This window comes from Aulostomus chinensis, chromosome 15 (assembly GCF_037954235.1).
Source record: "Aulostomus chinensis isolate RoL2024-O1b breed Wild chromosome 15, RoL_Achi_v1.0, whole genome shotgun sequence".
Lineage (NCBI taxonomy): Eukaryota > Metazoa > Chordata > Actinopteri > Syngnathiformes > Aulostomidae > Aulostomus > Aulostomus chinensis.
In genome coordinates this window covers 16707799-16719948 of record NC_141334.1, presented here as the reverse complement: position 1 = coordinate 16719948, position 12150 = coordinate 16707799, and the positions used below count along the sequence as shown (strand labels likewise).

Here is a 12150-nt window from a genome sequence, read left to right as displayed (position 1 = left end):
TTGAATACGTTTTTGATTATGCATTAACTTTCAAGCGTGATGTCACGTGATTGAAATGCCTCCCTCAGTAAAGTAGTTGTGTTCGTTTTTAAATTTATCCGAATGAAAAGTGAAACGGCAGCAGACGTTTTCGTCCTTGACTGTCATTCTAGCACGAAAGAGAGGAACAGACACAGAGAGAAAGACAGTCTTTCATCTAAGTCCTACTGCAGCGAGACGAAAAACCAAGTTTTCTGGGGATGCTTTTTGCAAAGTAGCATATTCTGTAAGCACCGTAAATATTTGGATGAGATATTCTCAGCTTGTACTGCAAAAGTAAACAAATTTCAGTACAAATACACGCAAAACATTTTTTTTTAATCAATTATCACTGATGCTTGTTAGAATCAGTAGAGGAAGGAAAGGAGGCCCAACAGATTTACTGCGGGACTTTTCGACAAAGTAAATAAATGCAATGTCAGACTGGTCATTTTATTATTATCATCATCACATTTTATTCAAACAGATACTAAAAGCTTTGTTCCTGAATCGTATTTGAGCTTCAGTGGCTTGTCTCATCTCTGTCCAGTAGGTGTCAGTATCGGAAGCGAGATGGACTCCTGCAGGACGAGGGGTGGGTGTGTATTTCTGGTTTCTCCAGTCCACAGACAGATGGAGCCGATGACACACACATGAACAGATGCTCTCCTCAAGACATCTTTGTTCAAATGGAGGAAACAGGGAAGGATTAGTCTCCCATGTTAAGTGTCCAAACCTTCTGATTCCTCAACAGTAAATTGCTGCGATACGTTGAGGATCATTTTGATTAAATTGCTTTTATTTTACATTTAAATATTAACATCTAATGATTCAGCCCTGAAAGTGTATGTATCTATTTAAATAAGTATGATGTTTACATTTTACATTTTAACTGCTATTCAAGTCCTGTTAACAGAGAGTGTCAGTGTCGTTTCGCTGGTTTAGTGTGGGATGATGGTTCCTGTTAACATCTGTGTTCCATCACCGTGTCTCCCACTGTGTTCCATCAGCAACAGTCTTTATTCCTGCCAATAAAAACAGATCAGAATCTGCTGTATTGAGTAAATGTTTTATTTCAGTGCCACCAGCATGCTTGCAAAATATTCAATATATATAAATAATATAATAATGTATATAAATAGGGATACTCAGCCTGTCTCCTAACTTCCTGGTGGCTGATTTAAACCAGACAGTGATGGCAGTGGAGGAAACAGGCTGGATTACTGCAGAGAACAATTGGATCAGCAGCTCCCAAGGCAGATTGAACTTCCTGAGCCGGTGCAGGAAGTGCATCTTCTGTTGGGCCTTTTTGATATGTGTGTCTGTGCAGAACACACATTTAGTTCTCAGGAGACTGTGGATTTCAGAAATCTGAATACAGCTGTTGAATGGGTTGAGGGGAGGCGGTGTTGGGGCTCATTCCTGCTCTTCACCATCCTGGATGACACTTCGTCGTTGTGTTGTCTTCATTTTCTTGAGCTAACGCCAGTGGAGCAGGGGGTCTGAGGGGGCTTTCACATCTATTGTCCAGTTGAGTTCCTCCTTTGTTGCAGGTTTCGTTAAGACTCATCAGTGTTCAGGTTCTCTCGCGTCAAGCAAACTAACATTTGAGAGTAAATGACAAGCTGTCGTACCGGTTGTTCATCTATCAGACAGAACGATTATGGGATAAATTCACAATTCATTCACGCTGCCACAAACAACAACCACAGCACATATAAAGCTTTAACCTACCTGAGTAAAACTGCAAATTTGAAGGACTCGTAGGGACGGGATTGATGAGCCCATGTGTTACTGGCTATTAAAACATTGCTGCAGCTTCTCGCCGTCAAGGCAGAGCTCCTCCACCCCCCCCCTCTTTTATCCCCTGCTGTTACTCTGACCTGGGCTCCCCTCCCATGAACCAGTCTGCCATCCAGTCCCCTATCAAGCTGGCTTGCTCTCCCTGCCTCCCCTTCCAGAAGCTTCCTTCTTCAACTGTTATTAACATTTCCATGTTTCCCACATTTTGTATTGTAAACTGTTTTCTTGTCTGTAACAACATCTACTGCACGTCTGTCCGTCCTGGGTGAGGGATCCTCCTCTGTTGCTCACCCTGAGGTTTCTCAGAATTTTCCCTGTTAAAGGTTTTCTATGGAGTTTTTCCTCAGTCGATGTGAGGGTCTAAGGACAGAGGATGTTGTTATGATGCCATGTGAAGCCCTTTGAGACAAACTGTTTGTGAAAACGGGCTCTACAAATAAAATTGCCTTGCCTTGCCTTGCCTTGCCTCTATCCCTCCTAAACGAAGCATCTGTTTTCAACCCACAAAGATCTGTGTTCTGCTTCTGACAGTTCTTACTGTGGTCCAGGAGAAGTTCAACGCCTGTAATTTTGGTTCAACTAAAACTGAGGGTGGAGAGAATCTGGAGTTTTAATTCATTGCTCATGTTCTATTTAGTGTATCAGTCTGTTGTCTCCTTTACAATTAACTGAACGATAGATGGAGTGGGGGATGAGCTTCTCACTGAAGTGAACTGACCCAACAGTGAACAGGAAGTTTGTGATCCATGGTAGTTATCTGGTCCACCGCATCAGAGGTGCGAGGGGGCACCAGCCGTGATAAAGACCTGTGTCCTGATATTTTTTGGATTATTTTACTCCTGAAATGTTTGGTCGCTATGATACAGATTCTTCTCGGTAGTAAAAGTGTTTGCCAGGTAGGGTTCTTCTCCTGGCCCTTACTCTGATTCACATGAACCACATAGGTAGAGAAGATGACCAACCAGTCCTTGTGGGATGACGGTTTGGAACAACCATCTGGTACAAGAGCTATCCCATTGTTCTTAACAAAGTTTTCTTCTCATGATGACCACAAAAAGAACCCACAACAACAACAACAACAAAAAACCCAGTGCAGAATATACAATCAGAATGTTGTAGCATAGCATAAAAATGTGCTACTAAAATAAAACAATAAAAAAAGATACGCTGGGTTCAGGAAGTCTTTGGCGGATATTGAATGAAGAAGCAGCGAATAAAATGGTTTAGAGAAAAGTGAGGCCTGCATGTTTCTTTAAACAATGTTGTGTAGTGTTCTGAAATTGCGTAACAGCTTAAGTTCTGGCTCACCACCAGAGCATTCCAGTAACACTGATGTCTGATGGGAAATGGTGGGAATGTCTGCTGAGGAGTTACACTTCCCCACTTCAAATCATGGACACACTCGGAGTAAACAAAGCTCTCTCCAATAGTCAGAAATCAAGTCAGAACACAGGTTAACATATTTAAGAAAAACTTTATTTGTGACTTATTAACAAAACACATTACCAGATTGAATAAATCATAAGAATCACTATTATCACCTTAACAATGATAGGCAGGTGTACAAAAAAGTTATTAACAGATCTGCACTGTCACAGTCGACTGGGATGTGCCACCCACCGTCAACACAACCACACCCAGGGACTGACAAACATTCACTATACACAAGCAGAGAAAACATCAACTTTATTTATTTTTTTTGGACGTTTTATCTATTAATATTTTTTTTTCTTCTTTTTCCCGGATTTTTTTTGTTTATTTCTCTACTAAGCAAGGGATAGATATGGAGGGTGCGTAAATGATTTGATTTCACAATAGTGTTGGATCATCGTTTCAAAGCTTAACACAAGTTTAAGGTTTGATTTTCTTATCTATGAAAATCATGAAGGGTATAAACAAAATAAAGAAGAGGCATTTTATAGCATAACACAATAGCATTATGTATATCTAGAAGATTAAATTCAATTTCAACAGGATAAAAAATGTGATACTTTTAGGTTGTTGTTTGTTTTTTTTCTCTCCACAAATTACTGTTTGCAATTGCATGTATGTATGTATTCATATGTGGATGAATGTGGGTCTGTGTGTATTTGAACATGTATCACAGTTGTGTGTGTGTGTGTTCCAATATTCATTTCCTGGTGGAAAACATATCTATGTATATATAGTATCTATATAATATCTGTTTCCTTTGCTTATAACATGCAAACAGCCACTTGGTGATCTGACGGCACACAAGTACACCTGAAGGATGGGCGGGGAAGGGAGGCGGGGAAGGAGGTGTGTGTGCATGGGAGGGTTGAGCATGACGGCAGCACCTATATACCTCTAGAGTGACTGGTAATACGATGGTCTATAACAAGAACACTGAGGTGGGATGAGACACTTTGATCATTTTGATGCTGCTCCACTATTTACTGCTCACTTCTCTCATGCCAGACCAGGATTTCACAATACCAGGCCCACGTAAATAAGATCTGCTCACTGCGCCTCGTAAAACTATCTCAACAGCAGAGTAATTCCTGGTGTTTGTGTGCAGCAATTACACAAAAAGAACCAAAAACAAAAAGAAAAAAAAAAAGGACAGTTTTCCAGCCATCTGTGATTGCAATTTTTGCTTGCATGCTGGCGTCACCTTCGATTGCACTTTCTTTCATGTTGTTGCACTCTCACTGGCGCAAATGCTTTTCACCAGGAGCACGTGGGGAAGCTGCACACTGAGCCGAATATATCACCCTGAAAAAACATTGGAGTTGGGATTGTTCCAGCTCCTCTATTGATTAGTCAGCATTGATTGATTAGTATCCACCCCAAAGTTTTTACTGACAGCTGACACGGGAGGCTGTAGCCTCGGCTCGTGCAGGAGGGGAATGAACTCGCCCGGTATTTTCTCCTCAGACATCAAGTTGGTGCACCACAAAAGTTCGATCTACATCTTGTCTCATTATATCCATTACAGCGTATTCTCCGTTTCTGATGACTGGTTCGATGTCCTGGTCATACATAGATAGAGAGAAACCAGAGCTGTCAACCATGAGGGATGAGAGGAGCTAAACCTAACCCAAGACGTGTGGTGTCTCTTCTGTATCACGGTTTGTAAATGTGCAAATTACACTTAGTATGTTATTGTGTTACAACTGCACAGAAACAGAAAAACAAAACAAATGTTTGGTTGAGAAAGAGTGAAGGAAGGAAACGAAGCAGAGGGCAAGCAAATCCTACAAGCACTGAAGCAGTCGAGGCAGTGGTGAAGAACAACTACTGAACATTCAAAGACAGAAGTAGAGGGACCAGGCTTGAACAGAAATGAAGCGACGTTCCTGCTTCACGGCCTTATAATACACTCCCATATTAAGAATGGCCCTTCAGTCTTTTCAGAAGCGGGTGCATATTTGTATAGCTTGTATGTACTTGTTTGTATGATGCGTGTTTGCTTGTGTATATGTATGAATGAGAGAGTCAGTGTTTGTGTACAACAATACGTATATGTATGTGTGCGTGTGTGTGTGTGTGTGTGTGTGTGTGTGTGTGTGTGTCAGACTGCTGATACACAGCGGGATCGAGACCCGTTGACCTGTGCCATATTCCAAGGTAGGAGACAAGGTCAGGGGCCGGTTGCATCAGCTGCACGTAGGTTCCCTAGTGACATCGCATCGCTAAAATACAAGCGGCAGCACCACAAAACTTTTAGTAACAACTAAATAGTTAAGCAAGCAGTAAAGCAGGTGCAAATGATACCAAATCACACGGTTGCACTCACTAGCAGTAAAGCAGGACTATGTTTTTTCTTTTCTTTTTTAACATTTTTTCTGCACGTAGAATTTTTTTTTTTAAGCAATTCCATGCCATTTTTAAACATAATGGAGTTTAGCAGTGCTTTTGGATGTTCCCACCCATTTTCTACAAATTATTTAACATTACAAGCAACCATTTTCCTTTTTTGTTGTATTCCATTACGTGAAAATAACCATTCTTTGCCAAAGTAATGTTATGAGTCTGCAGTTCATTAGGATGAAAATAGAACCACTACTGGAGAAGCAGATGCTTTATTCACTCTGATGGCTGGTTGTGAGGTAGAAATAATTACATCTTCAACCCTCAAACACAATGGTTTGCTCTGAAAAAGAAAGACAGAGGAGGTGGGATTTGTAGAGAATGGATTCAAACATGCAAAAATCATCCGTGTTTTTAGTAATCCAAATGTAGAAGCCAATCTAATCAGCTACAAATCCATGTGGTTTGTACTCGCCAGCAAAATAATTCCATGAATACTCATTTTAAAATGTTCTGACTAGTTATCGCCATAGAATCCCCCTCTTACTACCCATGGTACAATCTGATCAACTAGCAGTTTTAGTCACTAATTTATACTTTAATCTGGGAACAAACTTGCGCATAGTTGGTGCAACCTAGTCCAGGTCCTCAGCCTCGGTCATGTGCTATGTTACACTGAAACAGAGCTATTTATACGACGAGCGACGTGGTCCGGCTTGTCTCAGCCACCTCATTCCCTTAAAGGTGCTAATCTCATGGTACAAATTCTTGTACACGTTGTTACTTTTTGATTTTTCATTGTTTTTTACAAAAGACCACATTTTTTCTCTTCTGATTTTCTACAAGGCCTCCATTATACTGAAGACAACAGCATCTGTTCCATTTCTTTTAGTTTGGCTTTCACTTCATCTCCTACTAGGAGAGTGAAGAAGGAAGGCGGGGGGGGGGGGGCTGCATAAAGACTGAGACACCGTTACTGGTGGTCTCAGCTGACAATGGTCAGATACAAATAGTACACCTTTTCAGGTGTTTTTGTTTCCATTATACAAATAGGGTGTGTGTGTGTGTGTGGGGGGGGGGTATTTTCTGTTGTAATTTGGTCCAGCGATTGGGTGAACTACTGTTTAGTGTGGCTTTTACTAGCAAAAGTTAGAGGCCTAATCAGGCCTGGTCTAATGAGGGGCTGACCACTGCACAATGTCTATGCAAATGTGGTGCAAGCAAGGAGGCTCCCTCGGCTCTACAATATGCATTTGGCTTTTTATTTTTCTGGCTCTGTAATTGGTAGTTTGATGGTAGCACTGTTTTCACCCCTCCGCTTCCTCTTCCTCTATTCTTCCCCGCCATCATCCTTTCCTTTCTCCTTCTTTTCCTTCTTATCCTTCTTCTTCTTTTTCTTCTTCTTGGCTTCCTCCTTCTTGCCGAAGCTTATGAAGTCACCTTTATCATCCACAGGGCCCGGGTCGTGGCGGATAGAAATGATGGCAGGGGATCCGGGGATGATGAAGGCTTCAGGGGGAATCTCTCCGGGCTTCAGGGGCTGAGGGGGGCCGTAGCCTTGAGCGGCGCCGTATCTGAAGTGCCAGCTGTTGCTGTTGACTCCAGCGCCTACTGGGGGTGACAGTTCTCCCCCACCCTCTCCATCTATAAACAGGGGGTAAAAAAAGAAAACAGGTCAAATTTGGCAACTTAGTACTCATTCATCATGCTACTGAATTCCTTATGAATGAACTCTGTATGGAAACATTATTTTACAGTAATTGCCCTGCTTGTGAGCTTCTAAATCTGACAGCCTGACAGTGAGGTGATGGCCATGGGGAGGGGACATTTTTAGGGGGAGACTAACATTGAAAACCACAGGGACGTTTAACTCTATTTGGATGATGGCAGCAATATGATCCAACTGTAATGGAAGGCCAGAGACAAGGACTCATCATGATCAAGCAAGGTGGAGAAAAGATATATCTATATCTATATCTATATCCATCTATATCTATCTATATCTATATCTATATATCTATATCTATCTATCTATCTATCTATATCTATCTATATCTATCTATCTATCTATCTATCTATCTATCTATCTATCTATCTATCTATATCTATATATCTATATATATATATCTATATATCTATATATCTATATAGAGAGAGAGAGAGAGAGAGAGAGAGAGAGAGAGAGAGAGAGAGAGAGAGAGAGAAAGGATTATTATGTAAAGTGGAAAATAAGATGTAGTTATGAAGGTCAAAAGGTGAATGATGCCAGAATGAATAGGAGAGTGAATGTCAGATGAGACGGAGGGAGAGGGGAACAGAGAGAGAGAGAGCGAGAGAGAGAGAGAGAGAGAGAGAGAGAGAGAGAGCGAGAGAGAGAGAGAGGGAGGCACTAAGAAAGATGGGGGGTGTTGCAGACACGGTGCTCTCAGGCCCACACCAGTTCCCTCTGCACTGACCTACTTTCAGTCTGGATTTTATTTAGATCAAACACAGGCCCTTGCAAAAAAAAAAAGAAGAGATTCTGCTTGATTTTTCTTTGTAGGCTATTTATGACATTGCTTGAGCGCTGAAACGGTTTCAACCACTATCCCGCTGGGAAGTACACTATTTTGAATATACACGTTGTCTGTACGCACCTTGTCCCACTGAGTTTTTAAAATCAGTTCATCGAGTAAATCACATGCACGGACTATGAAAAGACCAGATGTAATGGACGCTGGTCAATACAACAGAGAGCTCTGCATGGCTGCACTCTCCTACAAAGACCACATTTCACTCTTATCACTATAAAGTCAAGAAAATGTAACATGCAGTTCGCCAAAAGAGTCATTTAAAAAAAAAAAAATCTAAATAAAGCAGGTAGTGTCAGATACGGTGCCAGTGTGTCAGGAGCAGAGGAACACAGACATACATAAATAATTTGTCTTCCACCACAAAAATAGACGTATTAATTTTTAATTACATTAAATAATTAGCACCATAAAGACCATTTAAAACAGAAAACACACAGTGTAAGAAAACCTTGCTGCAGTTTGTTTTTTGTAATGATTTGATCTCATTTTAAATAATTTTAACCTACATTTTCAAAAACTGAAGCTAATTGATGCAGCTAATTTAGCTTGTTTAATGATAATTCAGTGTCAGATGGTATCTTTGATCTCACCATTAGGCGGGTTAGCCCTGTAATACTGTAATGCTGGTCTATTTTTGAGGATTAGGACATTTGACGGTCTGATCTTGCTGTCTGCATTTAATCTGGGTATTAAAGCGAGGAAGAGGAGGCTCTGGCATTGGAAATGAGTCCCATTCAATCGCGATCAATGATTAGGTAACGAGGATTGGCTCTTCTCAAACAAACTGGAGAGACTCAACGGGAAAAAATGAAACATGAAGACTGACCTAGTCGTACGAGGCGAAACACCACCATTTTATAGAACCGACACGCCATTTCCTGTTACCTGATGCTGTCGGAAGAGATTTGACAGCATGTGTCACTTACATTTAATACTGTGAGAGTCGATTCATGTCCCAAAATGGGATGTTTGTTTGTTTGTTTGTTTCATTCTGTATCCGTTTTAGAGGATAATTAAGGTCTGCAATGCTATAAAAAGAAAGAATTAAAGGGCAGGAAACAGCGTCATGATTGGTTTCTTTATTCGTGATAACATTAGATGTATAATGTACGGTAAACCTGACTCCTGAGGGAGTATTACATTATTTTTACTTCGATTCACACTTAGGTGGGTAGAATGAAGGAAATAAGCCAGCGCTTACTTGAGTATTTTCTGTAGGTAGAAAGTTCACAAAAAGGAGACGAAAGGTTGAGGTTAGAGATGTGCTGAGTATTTTACTAGGTAATACAGTTCAGTATTTCTAGATAATACAGTTCTACAGAACCGCATTATAGTTGTTAAGTAAATTCAATCCTGTTTCTGTGTGACAGTTGAACTGCTCCCTGATGGGTTTTGTTCGTGTTGTTTAAACGACAAACATCCAACAGTCCAAACCTCAGACTCCTGAGATTTTCTGTCATGAATAGCAAAAAAAATAAAATAGAAAATAAAGCAGCAAATCTTTATATCTACATAGTTAGTCTGAAACATTCCTTTTATAATGAAATTAAAAAAAAAAAAAGTAGGCAATTAATGGATGAATTGTTGCCGCTCTATGTGACAGCTGAATAAAGTCAGTTAAAACTACCTTGACTGGCCGGGTTGAGCCTGCTAAAACACCCTCTACAGAATGAACGAGTTCAGTTTGGTACCACTAAGATAAATCCTGGGGGAGGAAACTCCACCAACAAAATCATACAGCACATCACATTAAGGATAAAATGCAACATTAGAAAAAAAATAAATAAATTACTCGAGGCAACAAACAGCAAGTCAGACGTCAGGTTTCATCCATTTTGTTGGTGATGTCACCGTTTTTTGCCAAGCTATTGTAGCTGGACTCACCTAATTACGCATTATGAGACAATTCATCAACACGGTAAAATTACAAAATCTAAAATACATCCTTCCTAAAAGAGATGTCTGCAACACTGTTGAGCTGGTAGCAACACTGCACCCTGTGTTCCTGCACCCAGGACAATACTAGACTAGCCAAGCCATACACTTGGTTGTTCAGGCTAAAAGGTGCACCTGATGGGGGTGACTAGAGACGTAACCGTCCTTACGCTTGACCGAAATATCAAGTAGTTGTGTGTAATCAAGTGAATATTGTCTTATTGTCTTGGGACATCCCAGGGCTTTCAGCGCTAACGTTAACAAATCCAAACCCCTGACATTGTTAATTAGAATCCGGGCACAGGTATTAATCAGAGATATTACTGTGTATGTGAGAAAAAATGAATTAATTATGTGCAGGTCATGTCACTTCTTGGAGGAGCTGCTACAGTATGAGGAGCACTGGTTCCCTCTTCTTCCTCTGACATGGAGGATTATTTGTAATTCAGCCATTGCTTCACATTAGCCTATATTTCACAGCAAACATGCATCTTAAATGGATTATGGAGTAACTGCTGCTAACCGGGTCAGTACGTCTCCTTGTGAGGGGGTTGCCATGACACCTGATGTAGATATGTGGGTTTATGGAGCCTAATTTTGTAACCTGATGTCCTACATTTAAAAAAGGCTGTTTTTTCTTCACTGGTCCACTGGCAGCTCTAAAATGCACCCCTCCTTGATGGTTCCTGGCACAAACACAAATCACACCACCATATAGCGCCTGTGTTAATATATACTGAGCATCTGAGGTATTTTTGACAGTATTTCCTCTACCTTCTTTTTCTCCGTTATACCTGTCCTTGTCACTGCTCCCTACTCCTTCCGCTTTCTGTTGCTAAATCTTCCATTCAGAGATATGACTGGTTGCCATGGAAACTGCCTTCGCCCACTCCCTGCTGATGGAGGGTGCGGCTGCTGCAGCAATCGCTCAGTTAGACACTGTTGCCAGGCAACAGGTCACATGGCGTTCCCTAGCAACAACACTACTGCAGGAACTTGCCAATCCTCTTAACCTTTCTCTTTCTCCATCCCCCAACACCTCACTTCCTTCCATCCTCCACCCCCCCCTCCTGTACCTCTCCTCTTCTCTGTTCTGCCCCTCCAAAATGGCTTTTAATGTTACTGGATCAATTTTCATTGCACAGTGTTACTGATAATAGCATCTCCCACCCTCTGGCATCAGACGAATGTCTCCTCCTCAGATTCATGGGTCACTCGCATAAACACGGTTTTGAAGGTGCTGCAGTTTAGCTGCATCATCACACCACACTGGACACCTTCATCATGATAACACTTCGCTGCAGACGTGAAAATGTGTCAGAGAGAAGGCTCCGCCTCCTGATGCATTCCAAATTGGATCAACCTGCAAGCTGGTGCAAGGCTAGAACAAATGAATTACTACTGCAACAGAGTAGTCCTGATGGTACATAGTGCTCTCTTCTTAAAGACAATATTTGATTGTGTACATGACCAGAGAGGCAGCGCTCCATCTGCTCCCCAAAAACAATCCACATTTCTCTGCGGTAAACTGGCACAGAGACACGGGAAATGGGTACAGCTTGTACCTCTAACAACTCCCTAGTTCTCTCTTCCAGAGAGGAAATACACCTGTGCACATGCCCCCACCAGACATACTCTGACTCACTGAGTGATTGACTGCGACGCTACCCTTCACCCCCAGCTGCCCTATATTCTAATTCTTGCCGCTAGACAGAAAATCAATGAATGAAATCAGGGATGAAGGAAGGAGGGAAAAGCTAATGTGTGCCTAATACACTCAAAATCCTCTCGTCAACCAACATCTGCACACATGTGTCTGTGATTATCTTCTTCCAGAATATCCCAGCTCTCACCAAGTGTTCCCGTTAACCATGAGGCTCAGGTTGTGGTTGAGGTCAGCTGTATTTACGCTTGTTACAACACATTTTCATTCCAAAAACACCCACTCAGGGCAAAACATTTCTTACTGAAAAACAGCTTCTTTTTTTTCCAGTCTGTAGTCATCTGTGCAGCTATCTGCTGTAATGGAGGTTGTTTATCTGTGGTT

General features: G+C 41.3%; 1 protein-coding gene and 1 long non-coding RNA gene across 3 annotated transcripts in view; both read right to left on the bottom strand.

Annotated features, from left to right (window-relative positions):
* Positions 1–553: 553 nt before the first annotated feature.
* On the bottom strand, positions 554–1826 carry LOC147248945 (uncharacterized). Of its 2 annotated transcripts, none has more exons than XR_015109263.1 (3): positions 1753–1826; positions 904–1663; positions 554–697 (listed from the first exon to the last, which is right to left on the bottom strand). It is a non-coding gene; the product is annotated as an uncharacterized LOC147248945 (long non-coding RNA). The 2 variants fall into 2 exon arrangements; XR_015109262.1 differs by having other exon boundaries at positions 602–697; positions 897–1663.
* Positions 1827–3281: 1455 nt separating this feature from the next.
* LOC147248944 (protocadherin alpha-C2-like) overlaps positions 3282–12150 on the bottom strand; it is a 22587-nt gene continuing 13718 nt past the window's right edge. Inside the window, exon 4 of the mRNA XM_086227027.1 lies at positions 3282–7239. Coding sequence (XP_086083153.1) covers positions 6926–7239 — 314 coding nt within the window. The 3' untranslated portion in view covers positions 3282–6925. The remainder of the gene's footprint in view (positions 7240–12150) is intronic.